The sequence below is a fragment of the Doryrhamphus excisus genome, linkage group LG17, assembly GCF_037039965.1.
Source record: "Doryrhamphus excisus strain RoL-2023G ecotype Guam linkage group LG17, RoL_Dexc_Guam_v1.1, whole genome shotgun sequence".
Lineage (NCBI taxonomy): Eukaryota > Metazoa > Chordata > Actinopteri > Syngnathiformes > Syngnathidae > Doryrhamphus > Doryrhamphus excisus.
In genome coordinates, this window is record NC_136373.1 from 5114161 (window position 1) to 5131293 (window position 17133).

Below are 17133 nucleotides of genomic sequence, written 5' to 3' on the forward strand. Positions count from 1 at the left end.
TACCGACAGATATTTCAACACTTCAGGCATCAATGTCAATGTATTTAAACTGTAAATAATGTGATTACATGTACTTATTAAATATGTGTGATATCATTGCCATATTTGGGTCACAACATGCCTTGAGAAAACATGATTAAACTGTCTAGTTCTCCCATAACTTATAGTTATGCTGTACTTGCTAGTATGTAAAATACAGTTAGTGCCTATATTTAATGTAATTTGATGCAAAGTAATCAAAAATTATCCCAATGGTAAGTCGAAATAATGAGATAAAAAGTCGAAATTATGAGATAGAAAGTCATAATAAGATAAAAAGTCTAAATAATAAGATTTGTAGCTTTGTAGAAGAGTGACAGCAGCAGCTCTTCTCTCTTGTTAAGATTGAACAGATTGTGAGTACATTGGGTAGTAACTTTAAGTGTGGTATTACAAATGATGAAATACTTCATTTGCTGGTGAATTCACATGGAATTGTACTAAGCAAACGTACATTGGAAAGAATTTAGAGGCATCGAAATCATAAAAAAGGGATGTGGCTGTTCACAACTGTGTAGCCATTTTTGCCAAGTGACGAAGACGACTGTGGAAAAGACGGCACCTGCGGCACATGCGCAGTTTGGTATCTCATAATTTCGATTTTCTAATCTCAAAATGTCGACTTTCTATCTCGTAATGTCGACTTTCTATCTCGTAATTTCGACTTTCTTATATTGTAATTTCGATTTACCATTGGGATATTTGGTTTCAGTGGCGGAAACATACAGTAAGGCGAGCAGTGAAAGGAGTTTTGGACCTCGTCGCTTCCCATAGCCATGTGGCGTCTTGATGACGTGTTGTCCATGTTTTGTATTGGGCGGGCAGCATGGTGTGAATAAATATAAAGCGATACAATGCGGCATTGAGTCTGTCATCGGGACCAGAGTAACGTCGGCACATGTAAGTGCATTTTACTTGTTAATGAATTATATTAATTCGTAATTAAAACGGTGCACAGACGTGCAGTTAGCACAGCCCAGCAGGTTAGCTTAGTTGCTTAGTACAATTACATGCACTTGCACGCCGACGCTTTTAGGAGTTTATTATGACACGTTCGCATTTAGAAAACACAGATAAATAGTTAAACAATATCACCGCGTGTTATGTTTTTATGTGAGGAACAACGATAGTCTAGTATTTATGTTTTTTTTTTCTTGTAGTCTGCCATGTAGGCTGTTTTTGCCCAGCGGTGAAGTCACCTTAACTGAGGCAAGTGAGGCCTGCAGCTGTTTGGATGTTGTTGTGGGACCTTTTGTGACCTCTTGGGGTGATTTGGTTTGCCGGCCAATCCTGGGAAGATTCACCACTGTTTTCAATTTGTGGCTCTCACTGTGGTTTGCTGGAGTCCCAAAGCTTTAGAAATGGCTTTATAATATTTTTCCAGTCTGATAGAGCTCAATTACTTTATTTCTCTTTTGTTCCTGAATTTCTTTACATGTCAGCGTGATCTTAAGCTTTTGAGGATCATTTCATCAGGGAGGTCCTCTAAGTGTGACGTGTGTAATATTCTGCAGGGATTCAATGAATTCCAATGTAAAAGCAGCTGTTACTACTTCTTCAAACTTTTGGGGAAGTTGTGGACAGCTGCGGTTGCAGACTTGCTTATTTGAGACAATGTGATGGTGGCATGTGATTTTTCACATGTTTTGCACATTTTCACATCATGTCAGGTCAGTCAGGTTTTTAATATTGATATATTGTGTTGTTTTTGTTTGTTCTGGTGAGGCTGCAATGATAAAAATTGATTTAAGACCTTTTTAGATAAGCAGAATATTGATGTTCAAGGGGACTATTTTTGTGTTTTAGACTAATTTAAGGAATTTGACCATTTAAAAATGAATACAAATATTCTTTTAACTTAGCCAAAAGGCAGGTATCGTATACAGTAGAAAACATTACTAACGCTAGTATACGCATGCGCATTATTGGCCCTGCCTTGTGATGGACACTTCCTGTTTGTGGTGACGTAGACTAGGGTAGGAGCTCAGTTGTTCGATCCCGGTGTTATCGGCACTTTCTTCGCCCCCCTTTCCTTCACCTCACCGCGGTCATATTTTTTCTCCATACTCGTTCTCATGGAAAACAAAAAAAAAACTGAATATTACAGACCCTTTAAATGACTGTTTCCAGTTGACGGTAGGTTGATATCCACCCTATTGTTTTGCGATGTTAAGCGCTAAGTAAACACGCAACTTTAATGGCATTTTGCTTTCAACACTATCGATTATATTTGTCGTTATCTTAAACGAGACGATAGTTTGTCCACTTAATCGTTTTACAATGCTTTTTCCTCTTTTTGTATGACCGTAAAAGTTAATATGTCCATGGATGCGCTTGAGAGTGGCAGACTGTCGTCAAGAATAACGCCTCGTTTTGTAATTTTAAGATAAATTATTTAGAATAAGTGTGTGTAATAATGTAATAATGTGTGTAAAACTTTTAATTTTAACTTAGTCAACCGAAACCATTAATTAGTGACGTCGACACGTGCACGCAGGTATTGATCCGCATCAGATCGCGCATTGATCTGCGGTGTTGCGTCGGGACTATACCAAAAAACATCGTTTGTTTAAAAATGGAAATCATAAAATAAATTAAATTACAGGATAGTTATAAATAGACGGTTTGACCGCTAATCACAATGAACTCTGTATTTTTCACTAGAAAGTTCAGAAAATGTATATTTATTTAAATGTATTTATTTTTAAACAGTACATGTAGATTTGTCCTAATCAAATATCATGACATAATTACTATTAACAAAAAAATATTAAATATAATATATAAACAAACTATATAAAAACAGGTCTAAAGGTTGCCTTTATCACTTGGGCCAAGTTTGTCATAGAATTAATGATGTACTTATCATTTATTGTTGCAGTTCAGCGCATTATATATGTTGTTTGTATTGACTTTGCAGGTGTGACGTGCTGTGAAGTGTTGGTTGAACTGTTCCAGAGGCCACTTCTCACAGCTAGCCTGCATGACTGCCTGGTAAACATATGGTAATGTTCCACAATGCATAAATAACTAAACAAATACTGTACAGACTTATGTATATAGATTGAACAGACCTCACGGTGTCACAATGTGCCCCCACCAGGACGCTCAAGGCTACAAGTGGGTCAGATGGCGGGTGTGGCTGTGTCGTTTTGTGGCCTTGCTGTCCTTTGGTTTTCTTTTGATTCTATTTCGATGGTTCCCGCGCCTGTCTCTCCTGGCACGCTGCCGCCCTTGCCCTCTGGCGGTAGCGGACTTCGTGCTAATACGGGTGAGATTATAACTAAAATACTGTATATGTACACAAATGAAAACAGGTTAATGAAGTATTTGCCTTTCTTTCAGGACACTTTTGGCCAGCAGCATATTGTGAAAGTACTCACAGAGGAGATGGAGGAGGGCAGGTCAGTTTTAAATGTCCAACACTATGTGGATCATGTAAATACTCAAATTAATGATGAAATAATTTTAGTAATCAATTATACCCGGGACGTTTAATTAGCTAAAGTGCCAATATATTTTGGTATTACAGGAAGTAGTGGCTAATTGGAAAGGCTATTAGTGAAAACTCATCATATGTGATGAGTACATTTTTAAATTTAATATTTTAGAGTGCATATGAAAGTGGAAAGGAAATCGCAGCTCTTTGATCACATGGTGATTTATAAAGTATATTGTAGCATCCAAATCAATGTTGTAATAGCATTTCAGTATGTGGAATCAAACTATGGAATGGATTGAGTAAGACCCTTAAACAATGCACAACAATGAGCCAATTCAAGAAACAATACAAGCAGTTGATGTTTGCTAAATACAAGGATGAAGAGTCTTGAACCAGTCATGATGTGCTATATATATCACTATATTGACACTTACTATGGTGCCCATTATGTCATTGGATGCTCATATCACCTTGTACTTTGGTATGAGGTACATTACAAAAAAAAACCTTAAACCATATTAGGAAAGCAGGAAGTGAACAAATGTAACCGTTACTGATTGTAAAAGTACCAGATGGAGGGGTAGGATTTAATAAGCTTTGCTTCTTCCTACTCCTTTTGGACAAGTGGAACTGTGAACTGATTATGGGATGCATTCAATTGTAATCTGATGCATGTTCAAATGAAATAATGTCATTACCATTACCATTAATAGCGGTAAGGAGCAAGCTGTCAAGCAATTAATAGTGTTGATGTATTCATTGTAAATAACAGGACGGTAACACTAGCATTTAAGTAATATTTTAAAGGGGAACTGCACTTTTTGGGGGGAATTTTGCCCATCATTCACAATCTTTACGTGAAGCATAAACACATGACTCCCTGACTTAAGTCACCGTTGAGTGCTACTATCCCTTTTAATGCCAGTGTTTTGGGACATTTGTGCTAATTACAGACCTTAGCAGTTATTTGCTTTTGTAGACTCGATGGTTCACTGAATAGAGGCCTTAATTGTAGCACTTAAAAGTTTTTGTATTCTTTTAGTTTGGGATTCTTGGGAGATTCTGAGGATACAGAATGGAGAGACACAGTTCAACTCTACAAAGAGAAGGTGAGGAACAATTGTGGATTCTTTTTTTTTTTCTTCTCCCCCACTCTCAATGACAGTGTGAATATTTTGGAACAGAAAACACTCCTGCGCTACTATCTGTTGGAAGGACTACGCTACATATGGCTGGACACAAGGGCATCTTTCTGTCGTGTTAGGTAGCGTACAGGAAGCCACTAATTGCAAATACACAAATGAGTTTCATCACATTGCAATGATGGATGTTTTGGTTGTAGTGTTCTCAATGAGGATTGGACCTGCAAGGACCTCCATGGCTTCAAAAAGGGTTTGAGTCAATCCGAGCAGATCCTGAGGTGAGCATATGCCCAACAACTGTTTGCACGCATTAGTGGACATTTTATATTAGCGTGGGAATCTTGCAGGAATCTTGTGAGAAGTGAATTTCCACTGAATATTTTTATAATGACGGAAGATAAACCTGTTTATGTTCTACTAAACATGGTTTTTAAACATTATCAGACAAAATCTAGACAAAAAAATAACACCCTTTTTACCAATAATAGGTCATATTGAAATTGAATGAGGGATAATAATATAATAGATAATAATTATAATTAAAAAGTAATAATTATTATTAAACAATTATTATTATTTTGTATTAATTATTATATCATTAATAATTATAATTAAAAGATAATAAATATAATTGTACAACTTTTCAAAAGCTGACTACAAATCTATATTTTTGTTGTGAACAGCTCATGATAAATCTGTTTTTGAATGCCATCTTCTAGGAGACAAGTGTATGGTCCCAACCTGATTGACGTGCCGGTAAAGTCTTTCTACAAACTACTGACCGATGAGGTGAGATGGAACAGTTTATACAGGTTGTATCGCAGTGTAGATTTACTGTCCACAGCCATTGTTGTGTAAATAACTGGCAACACAAAAGAGATCACCTCATAGTGGATATGTCTAAAGTGTGTGTGTGTGTGTGTGTGTGTGTAAACCTGATTTGTTTTTTCTCCATATCAATCAAACTCTTCTTTTTCAGGTCCTCAACCCGTTCTATATATTCCAAATATTCAGTATCATCCTGTGGTTGTTTGATGAATATTACTTCTACGCAGCGTGCATATTGTTAGTCTCCATGCTCTCCATCGGCATCTCGCTTTATGAAATCCGCAAGGTATTTAGTATACTGATTTTATGTACTGGCGTGTATATACAGAAATAATGGATAAACACTGTGCCCTCCACAGCAAAGAGCCACTCTCCACAATATGGCCCGCGTGGTAACAAACGTCACAGTGCTAAGAAGTTCAGGAGGTAATTTCTTTTTTTTTTTTTTTTTTTTTTTGAATTTCTTAATTATTTTAAAGGATTTTACCCTTTCAAATGTATTTTCACAGTGCAGGAGAATATCAGTTCAGATGAGCTGGTGCCCGGAGATTGCATATATTTACCCAAGGATGGTCTGCTGCTACCTTGTGATGCTGCTCTGCTGGTCGGGGAGTGTCTTGTCAATGAAGGCATGTTGACAGGTGAGGGTGCCGAGCCTGCAAGGACATTTGTGATTCCTGGTGTTGATGGCATAAACTATATACTTTATATGAGAATACTTGCTATTACATGTGTCCAGGTGAGAGCGTCCCGGTGCTGAAAACCCCCCTGCCGGTTTCCGAGAGGAGATATATCTCAGACGCTGAGCGCAAGCATGCACTGTTCTGTGGAACACAGGTCATACGGGCTAAAGGTGGGGGGTCCACTGGTGCTGGTGGCGTCGCCATCGTCACAGGCACTGGTGAGTACTGAAAGTGAAAAGTGGACTGCACCTTTTTAAAATTGTATCCATTGCTTGACAATAATAATAATAATAATAATAATATCAAATGACCAGTTAATGTACTTTGCGTCATCTACAGGCTTTTTTACCGCCAAAGGTAGCTTGGTCAGCTCCATTCTATACCCTCAGCCTACCAACTTCCGCTTCTACCAGGATGCCACCAAGTTCCTGATCATGTTGGGCATTTTGGGTAAGCCCACCAAAACAACAAGTTAATTAATTAACCTCAGAACTGCTAAAAAAAAAAGGCTTTGCAGATGAGGCTTTGCCTCACCGACATGATGTTGCTGTTAAAATGTTAGTGTAATGTTAGCATTGTAGCTAACATCCTGTAGCTATGTATGCCGGTGATGCGAATGATTGTGTCCTGTCCTACAGATATTGGATAAATGATCCATATATGGTAATGGGTTAATTTCATGTGAACATGCATCAGATTACAATTGAATGCATCACATAATCAGTTCACAGTTCCACATGTCCAAAAGGAGTAGGAAGAAGCAAAGCTTATTAAATCCTACCCCTCCATCTGGTACTTTTACAATCAGTAGCTGTTACATTTGTTCACTTCCTGCTTTCCATAATACAGTTTAAGTTTGTTTTTTTTTAATAATGTATCTCATACCAAAGTACAAGGTGATATGACCATCCAATGACATAATGGGTACCATAGTAAGTGTCAATATAGTGATATATATAGCACATCATGACTGGTTCAAGACTCTTCATCCTTGTATTTAGCAAACATCAACTGCTTGTATTGTTTCTTGAATTTGCTCTATATATGTCCATATATTACCGTATTGGTCACCACTTCAATTCTGATGCACACAAACAGTTTTTTTCTATCTTCTCATACAGCTTTGTTCGGGACCATTTACAGCTTGGTTGTCTTCTCATGGTTTGATGTAAGTATATACTGGATTGGTAAATCCGGGACTTTACAAGTCTCACTGATGATATTTTCTCCAGATGTACTGGATCGAGGTGGTGATACGGGCTTTGGATTTAGTCACTGTCGTGGTGCCTCCAGCTCTGCCCGCTGCTATCACCACTGGCACAATTTACGCCCAGCACAGGCTCAAGAAGCATGGTATTTTCTGTATTAGTCCGCCACGTATCAACATCAGCGGCAAAGTGTCGCTCTTCTGCTTTGATAAGGTGAGGACCGGGTTTTGTTTTTCTTGTGTATACATACCATATTTTCTACAATAGGGTTAATCAGTGACCGTTTGCAGTGTTGACTCGAACAAGTAAACCATCTCCCCAAATAGAAAGCATATTTGGTTATGGTTTAATTTCATGTGAACATGCATCAGATTACAGTTGAATGCATCACATAATCAGTTCACAGTTCCATATGTCCAAAAGGAGTAGGAAGAAGCAAAGCTTATTAAATCCTACCCCTCCATCTGGTACTTTTACAGTCAGTAACTGTTCATTTGTTCACTTCCTGCTTTCCTAATATAATTTAAGTTTTTTTTTGCTTTATTTTACTTTTATTTAATTTTTTGTCACGTACCAAAGTAGGAGGTGATATGAGCATCCAATGACATAATGGGTACCATAGTAAGTGTCAATACAGTGATATATATAGCACATCATGACTGGTTCAAGACTCTTCATCCTTGTATTTAGCAAACATCAACTGCTTGTATTGTTTCTTGAATTGGCTCATCGTTGTGCATTGTTTGACTTCCTTACTCAATCCATTCCATAGTTTGATTCCACATACTGAAATGCTATGGCTTTTTAACGTAATCCTAGCATATAAGCGTTTAAAAATTTAGTTCTTCCCTGAGATCAGATTTCTTCTCTCTTGTAGAGAAGTATTGGATGACATTTTTAGGTAATTTATATAAGAAAAGTATTTAATGTCAGTATCTGACATTATCAGACATCCCTAATATAAATATAGAATGTTGAGGTTGTGTTTGAGCACCATGCCTATTCTCCAGACAGGAACTCTGACAGAGGAGGGACTGGATGTGTGGGGCGTGATGGAGGGCGGACCTACCGGTTTTGCAGACGTGGTCTCCGATCCCAGGCTTCTCCCGCCGGGGTCCCTGCTCTCGGGCCTGGCCTGCTGTCACACTGTGACACTGCTGCAAGGGCAGTCTGTTGGAGACCCTCTGGAGATTAAAATGATAAATTCCACTGGTTGGGTAGGAGCTATTACATCACAATGCTTTGATATTAAATGTAGCTCTGCAGAACCCCAATTCTGTGTTTCTATTGCAGTCACTTCAAGAGCCAGGAGAGGACATCGGAGTGTTGGATGCAGAGTTTGGAGGTCACAGAGTTTTATCTGTCATGAGACCTCCTGTAAGGCCGCTTCCTTTTCAAGCAACTGTGAGTGTCCTCGCCTACGCTAACTAGAACCAATCTATCATTTTATTCAACAGTCACAGAGACGTAACATCACAGGGCCTTACTTTTCTTCCTCTAGCCTGCAAGCGAGCCGGTGGCGATAGTGCAGAGGTATCCCTTCTCCTCAGCCCTGCAGAGGATGAGTGTGGTTACAGTGACCAGCGGTGGGTGCTCGGTTGTGGCTTTCATGAAAGGATCCCCAGAGATGGTGGCCAGCCTCTGCCAACAAGACACAGGTCAGAATTAAGATTCAGGGGAACCCTAAAAAGGTTCTAGGGTATGCTTGGTTCAATGTTCTCCATCTTTTTTTTAACACAATCATTTTTACAACTTTTGACATAGATGGCATAGCAATACTAAATAAGATACACTTTTACATTTACAGTGCCACCACAGTTCTCAAGCAAACTACGCAGCTTTTCAAGTGAAGGCCTCAGAGTTCTTGCTCTTGCCTATAAACCAATGGATAAAAGTGCTGATCTGAGCACCATTGAACGGTAGGACACTTGTTTTGAAATGTTACTTCAAAGCCATTATATACATAGAACATAGAGTCATGATGTGCTATATACATACGTATATCACTATATTGACAGTTACTATGGTACCCATTATGTCATTGTATGGTCATCACCTCGTACTTTATTAGGAAAGCAGGAAGTGAACAAATGTAACAGTTACTGATTGTAAAAGTACCAGATGGAGGGGTAGGATTTGATAAGCTTTGCTTCTTCCTACTCCTTTTGAACATGTGGAACTGTGAACTGATTATGGGATGCATTCAATTGTAATCTGATGCATGTTCAAATGAAATAAAACCATTACCATTAGAACATGTTTTTAACTTGAATAGTTGTTTGGAGTGCAGGAGAAAGTGAAAAGTAAGACGTATATTTCACAAGACAGCAGCAACATAGCAATGGAGCTGTATGGCAAGTGTAATGCGCATGAGTTGCAATATTGTAAAGAAGTGCTTCTCAACTGTTTGGCTGTGGAACCCACCGTCACACTTCAAAGTTAAGCACATGTTTAAATGTAATCTTAGTCTTAGTGTGTAAACGTTTCTGTACCTGTTATATCCGGGGAGTTGAATCGGCGCATTTGCACACGGACCTGGATAAGAAGTAGAACAAGAAGTTAAAAATGATTCAACACTCAGTAGGTAGGTTTAATAATAGGAGGACCATATCTTTTGTATTCCACCCCTCTGCTTGGGCCAATAGAACAAAATGGGCATTAAACAGTACTATCATACTGTACCTGATAGTCATCATTGTGGGTGGAATTTCCCCATGTAGCACAACATGTGTTCTTACTTTATGCTGTGCTCTTCTCTAGTAGCTGTATGTCGGACAATCAGTGCCTTAAGTCCTTTCCCTCCCGCTCAAGCATAAACATGGCATGCACCCCGAGGTTACCTAACAAGCAAATAGCACAGACACGATGTGTGTTCAAGGACATCCAGTGAAACTGCTCCGTCACCCACTTTTGGGTTGCGACCTACCAGTCGAGTCACTGTTTTAAAGCACATGTAGAGGGAGATAAAGCTGCTGGATGCTGCCGATTGTGAAGTGAATAAAAATTGGATCCAGCTATTTCCTATAGCCACAGTTGCTACTGCAAATGTATATGTACATTTTGTGGTCCTGTCCACCCATTAGGGCAGATAGTATTATTGATGTATAGTAAATGCCCTTACATGGTAAACAGGGAAAGTGTAAGATAGCTTACCTTGTTATATGGGTTTTATTTGGCCTTGTCTTGTTGTTCTGCAAATTTTGGAGCGGGCTGACCTGAGCAGGAGGGGATAGAAAAGAAGAGCGGGACAGTACAAAGAGACAAGAACAACAACAATCACAAAACATCAGAAACAAACAGGACTACATAAAAAAAGACCTTACACCTTTGTAGGAAATATAAATATATGTGTAATATATATGTAATATACGTATGTGTTTAACCATAGAGGCGAGGTAGAGCAAGACATGCTCTTCTTGGGTCTTCTAATGATGAAGAACTTGGTGAAACCGGAGAGCAGCAAGGTCATCGACATGCTTAGGATGGCGAGGCTCCGTACTGTCATGGTCACAGGTGAGAGACCATCTGTTAATATGTTCAACCTCCACATGAATCACACGTTGTGGTTTCTCCACACAGGCGACAACATTCTAACAGCAGTCAATGTGGCCAAAAGCTGCGGCATGGTGAGGTCTGATGAGGGGGTCATGTTTGTTGAAGCCACCGCCCAGACAGCTCAGGCCACGGCCACCCTGAGGTTCTACCTGGAGGACGGGGAGGGATCAGTGGTCACAACCCGGGTCAGTTGATGCTCAAAGACCCAAATAAGTCAGTTTTCATGTCTTTTCTGGAAATCCCATCAGCTACAATACGTCAACGTTACTTCTAAGAACTATGACTAGAACTAGAACTATCACATTAGTAGTCGTTGATAACTTCCCTTCATTTTCCCAGGATGTCCAAGGAGATTTTGGCTATCACTTGGCTATTAGTGGCACTTCCTTCGATGTCATCTGTGACCACTTCCCTGAACATCTGTCAAAGGTAATTAAAAAACGATTCACTCTCAAGAAGTCTTCTCTGTGATGTAACATTTCTATACTGAAGTGGTATTATGTCATTGCAGGTTTTGATGCGAGCCACCATCTTTGCACGCATGGCGCCTGACCAGAAAACACGACTGGTGAAAGAACTCCAGATGCTCAAGTGAGTTTGTACACATCATTCATTTTCTACCACTTATCCTCACAAGGGTCGTGGGGTGCTGGAGCCTATCCCAGCTGTCTTTGGGCAAGAGGCAGGGTACACCTTGGACTGGTGGCCAGCCAATCACAGGGCACATATAGACAAACAACCATTCACAATCACATTCATACCTATGGACAATTTGGAGTCGCCAATTAACCTAGCATGTTTTTGGAATGTGGGAGGAAACCGGAGTACCCGGAGAAAACCCACGCATGCACGGGGAGAACATGCAAACTCCACACAGAGATTTGAACTCTGGTCCCCTAGCTGTGAGGCCTGTGTGCTAACCACTCTCCGCCTGACAAGATCAGGTTTTTTCTTAGAAAAAGAAATGGGCTTTATTTGTGAATAACCAACAAAAATAACTTAATTTTTTTTTTTATCAATGAATAATCTTTACTGCACTTTTTGGGGGAATTTTGCCCATCATTCACAATCCTGATGTGAAACATGAATACATATTTCTTTCCCTTTTGTGCTTTAAAACACAAGAAAACAAGTTAATTTCAGCTAGCTTACAATGCTGTCATTGGGATACATTATTTTGACTATGAAGCCCTCTAAAAATAAACCTATAACAACGTTGCATGGTTTGATATTATCCATGTTGATTGTGATGATTGAAAACACTTTAAAAGTAGGGTGCATCGATACTAGCTAACTAACACGATGCCTGCTAATCGCTAGTCTCAGTGTCATTCACAGACCGAGACAATTTGGAGTCGCCAATTAACCTAGCATGCTTTTGGAATGTGGGAGGAAACCGGAGTACCCGGAGAAAACCCACGCATGCACGGGGAGAACATGCAAATTCCACACAGCGATGGCAGAGGGTGGAATTGAACTCTGGTCTCCTAGCTGTGAGGCCTGCATGCTAATGCTAACCACTCATCTAAATATTGTAACCTTCTTAACTTGAATAAAATTAAATGAAATATCAGTCACTTTTTAACAATTAGGTAATAGAAAATTTGTGGTATTTTATAAGTATTATATCATTTGAATGGAATAAATTGTACTGCTTATGTTGTAAGCAAAACAACAAAAAACAAATTGATCCAAGCTTCTATGTCATTATCACAGCTACCGGGTGGGCATGTGTGGCGATGGCGCCAATGACTGCGGCGCCCTGAGAGCGGCTGATGTTGGCGTTTCTCTGTCAGAAGCAGAGGCCTCCATCGCATCGCCTTTTACCTCCAAGACGGACAACATCAGCTGTGTGCCGCTGCTCATCAGGTAATTAAACCTCTAGTGTAAACATTTTTAAAAAATACATTACATAAGAGCTTCTTCTCACCTCTGCAGAGAAGGCCGATGCTCGCTGGTCACTTCCTTCAGTCTCTTCAGATACATGGCCCTCTACAGCATCATTCAGTTCACGTCTGTGCTCACCTTCTACACGGTGACCCTCACACAATATGACTTTCCGAAAAACCTGGAGGATAGAACGGTATCGAGCTGTATTTTTAAACACTTGTTCTAGGTGGGCACCAACCTGGCTGACATGCAGTTCCTGTTCATCGATCTCATACTGGTGACCCCGCTGGCCATTGTGATGGGCAAAGGAGGCCCCAATAAGGAGCTGAACCCCCGCAGGCCCCCTGCCAATCTACTGACCCTGCCCGTACTCGGCAGCCTTTTCATTCACATTAGCATGGTCATACTGGGGCAGCTGGCCGCGCTCTTTCTCACCATGTCTCAGGACTGGTGAGTACAAAAACAACAAGTTAGATGTTGATGATGCCAATAGTAATTAATAATTGATGTACTTTATTATTCAGTCTTAATAAGAAGCTTATTTTTGCCACTTAAAGACTTTTGGGTCAGACATTTAATAGAGAATATATCATTTAAGTGTTGAAATATTTCCACATACTTGGATTTGAATAAGCTGCACAGTGGACGAGGGGTTAGCGCGCAGACCTCACAGCTAGGAGACCAGGGTTCAATTCCACCCTTTGCCATCTCTGTGTGGAGTTTTTGTCTCCCCGTGCATGCGTGGGTTTTCTCCAAAAACTTTCTTCAAAAACATGCTAGGTTAATTGGCGACTCTAAATTGTCCATAAGTGTGAATGTGAGTGTGAATGGTTGTTTGTCTATATGTGCCCTGTGATTGGCTGGCGACCAGTCCCAGACAGCTGGGATAGGCTCCAGCACCCCTCGTGAAGAAATAGCAGTAGAAAATGAATGATTTAATGGATTTGAATATATTTGTTAAAGTCATTCTGTTCCCTTAGGTATAGTCCCCTCAATTCCACTGTGTTCGGGGCGGCGAACCTACCCAACATGGAAAATACTGGCGTGTTTCCCTTGTCGGGTTTTCAGTACATCTTCATGGCCGTGGTGGTCACCAAAGGTTACCCTCACAAGAGCCCTCTCTACCGCAACGGTAACGCATATTGGAAGATGGCGTACTCAATTCATTTGCAACCATCTGTCATTCTTTGTCTTTTGTTTATCCTTCCAGTCGTTTTCCTGTGTTTACTCCTCATCCTGTTTGCCATCATGACATACCTGGCGTTGGATCCGGGGCCGTCCTTCATTGATCTACTGCAGCTCTACGACATCTCGGACATGAATTTCAAGATGCTCATCGTCGCTCTGGCTGCACTCAACTTCCTCGTTTGTTTTGTGGTTGAGGTAAGCGTCCTTTTTTTGAAGTGCCTGAACCCTAAAAGACACCTGGTACTCGACAAAAGGTATAGGAATAATTTGTCATATTTTACAAAAATATAGAACATTATTAAATATTAGAAATACATTTGTTACAAAGTAGTTTTGTAGTATTAGTCGTCAAAAAAAAGTGTGCTTTGCTGTGTAGATGCTGATCGACGTGGGCATCCTCAACTGTCTTCGCTGGCTGTGTCCCAGGCGCTCCATCAAGAAACAGTACAAACGCCTCCACTCACAGCTCTGCAACCCCCATGCACCATTATGGCCGCCCCTCAACCAAACACTGCACGCATCCCAGAACACAGTCACCACCATAAGATAGCATATCTTGCTTCCTTTTTAGCACAACACGCACTTTAAATACGATGAGCATTAACAGTTGATATGCTCACACTGGGAATTGTTTTTGTTGTTGAAAGTGAAGCAACAAAAATAACTTACCTTTCTGACCCAGTTTTCCCATCTGGACAAAAACTACACATTGAGGTCCAGAGCCTTCGTTGCTACACTCAGAGGAAATCGATCAGCAAAGTAAATACAAACAAAATGGGGTGCGTTCACTGAAAGTGCAATTTGCTACATCGCAAAGAAATGCCGCTCCTTAATGCAGTTGACAAGCCAGCATTTCAGGAAATGCTGCTCCTTTAATACAGTTGAGAAGCCAGCATTTCAGGAAATGCTGCTCTTTTAATACAGTTGAGAAGCCAGCATTTCTGGAAATGCTGCTCTTTAAATACAGTTGAGAAGCCAGCATTTCTGGAAATGCTGCTCTTTAATGCAGTTGACAAGCCAGCATTTCTGGAAATGCTGCTCTTTAATGCAGTTGACAAGCCAGCATTTCTGGAAATGCTGCTCTTTAATGCAGTTGACAAGCCAGCATTTCAGGAAATGCTGCTCTTTAATGCAGTTGACAAGCCAGCATTTCAGGAAATGCTGCCCTTTTAATACAGTTGACAAGCCAGCATTTCAGGAAATGCTGCTCTTTAATGCAGTTGACAAGCCAGCATTTCAGGAAATGCTGCTCTTTTAATACAGTTGACAAGCCAGCATTTCAGGAAATGCTGCTCTTTAATGCAGTTGACAAGCCAGCATTTCAGGAAATGCTGCTCTTTTAATACAGTTGAGAAGCCAGCATTTCAGGAAATGCCGCTCTTCAATATGGTTGACAAGCCAGCATTTCTGGAAAATGCTGCTCCTTAATACAGCTGAGAAGCCAGCATTTCGGAATATGCTGCTCCTTAATACAGTTGAAAAGCCAGCATTGCAGGAAATGCTGCAAATGTTTGACAGTACGAATTACCTGTGAAAAAATACATCAGGCCATAGTACAGTTTACATTCTACAACCAGTTTAGCTTCAATTTGTGGTACGATAAACAAAGAACATGCTCCCGCATTGGTTTGAATTCAGTCACATTTTTTCAATGTAGTTTTCTTAAAATTATTACTATTAATATATATATATATATATATATATACACACACACACACACACACACACACACACGGTCAAGCAACAAACAGTTATATGTATAATTTAAGGGAGAAAATGATTGGAAATTTAGAACAGCAGTCACTTAATTATAATATTAGTAAACAGTAAACAGGATTTCGACCTATTGCCAACCAACCACACACTTAAGCGACTGAAACGAGTTTTAAATTGGTTTAATTGACACCATGTATGCCCAAATTTGGTTTATTTTTTGTTCTTTTTCCTTGGGGTCATGTTTTACATATTTTGTGGTGCTTTTATGTCTTACCGCTATTGGGATAGTGCCGATGCCATATTTTCACTGTGTAAGAAAATATATATTTGACTTGATGTGTCAACCTGTGGCTTTTAATATTCTAAACATGTTCTTTTACACTGTACATAATGTTCTGTCATCTCGTCTTGATTTCAGTGTAAATTTGGTCCAGAAGCATTAATGTCAATCACATGCTGTGATTAGTTAGCAATATGAGTGGAACATGGGCACTGAGAACATCAGCCTCTAATGTATGCTGTGCATGTTTTGTGTTGGGGTTTTTTTTAATACAGGAAATTCAAGATTCTGATGAAACTTTTACCACCTTTTTAAGATCCTAGAAAATATGTTGTAAAACAATATACAAAAGTATTGCATTGATTGTCAATGTATATTCATTTTAAGTACAGAAATATATAAAAAATTTAAGGTAAAATTATTTACACTAAATTTGAACACTCACAAAAATTTACTTTTAAATTACAAAATTGGATACACAATTGAGGCAATAAAAAAAAAAATCAAGGCAAAATATATACTGTATACAAGACAACACAATTAAGTCATGTGTATACAGTGGTGTGGAAAAAGTGTTTGCCCCCTTCCTGATTTTGTGTTATACTTAAAAGTTTCAGATTATCAAACAAATGTAAATATTAAGTCTGAACACAAAATGCAGTTTCTAATTGAAACTCGAGGGAAAAAAAATAATAATTCCAAACCAATATGGCCCTGTGTGGAAAAAGTGATTGCTTCCTAAAGCTGGTAACTGATTGGATCAATTTCTTTGCAGCAATTGCAATCAAGCATTTGTGATAACTTGCGATCTTGGAGGAATTTTGGCCTTTTTCATGACAGGGCCATGTAGGTTGTTTTTTTCCCTCTTCTTTTAAATAGACTATTTGAAATATTTCAAGTGTGACTTTTTAAAAAATCAGGGGGTGGGGTGGGGGGGGGGGGCAAACACATTTTGACATCATTGTATACACAAACTCTATTCCATGCCATTTTCCTCTACTCACCCGGTCCGGGTTGCAGGAGCAGCAGTCTCAGTAGGGAAGCCTCGACTTCGTGGTCCCTGGCCATCTCCTCCACTGGGAGTCCACCACGGCGTTCCCAGGCCAACTGTTAGACACGGCGTGTCCCAGCTCTGCCCTGGAGACTTCTCAGAATTCTATAC

At 39.7% G+C, this 17133-nt stretch overlaps 1 protein-coding gene and 1 long non-coding RNA gene across 2 annotated transcripts; one reads left to right on the forward strand and one right to left on the reverse strand.

The window, feature by feature from the left end:
• Positions 1–2016: 2016 nt before the first annotated feature.
• Positions 2017–16002, forward strand: atp13a2 (ATPase cation transporting 13A2). The gene is made up of 29 exons (XM_058084932.2): positions 2017–2175; positions 2960–3044; positions 3143–3310; positions 3385–3443; positions 4524–4590; positions 4666–4745; positions 4824–4901; positions 5343–5412; positions 5603–5737; positions 5811–5877; positions 5961–6092; positions 6191–6352; positions 6474–6584; positions 7256–7302; positions 7367–7555; positions 8353–8559; positions 8636–8746; positions 8844–9000; positions 9150–9261; positions 10731–10855; positions 10922–11082; positions 11237–11326; positions 11409–11488; positions 12614–12766; positions 12836–12932; positions 13014–13237; positions 13768–13919; positions 13998–14170; positions 14352–16002. Exons 2-29 carry the CDS (start codon positions 3042–3044, stop codon positions 14523–14525), a joined length of 3384 nt encoding a protein of 1127 aa, XP_057940915.2. The 5' UTR covers positions 2017–2175; positions 2960–3041; the 3' UTR covers positions 14526–16002.
• Positions 8286–14808, reverse strand: LOC144901951 (uncharacterized). Its single transcript, XR_013630147.1, has 4 exons — positions 14045–14808; positions 10496–10557; positions 8830–8983; positions 8286–8526 (listed from the first exon to the last, which is right to left on the reverse strand). It is a non-coding gene; the product is annotated as an uncharacterized LOC144901951 (long non-coding RNA).
• Positions 16003–17133: the final 1131 nt, after the last annotated feature.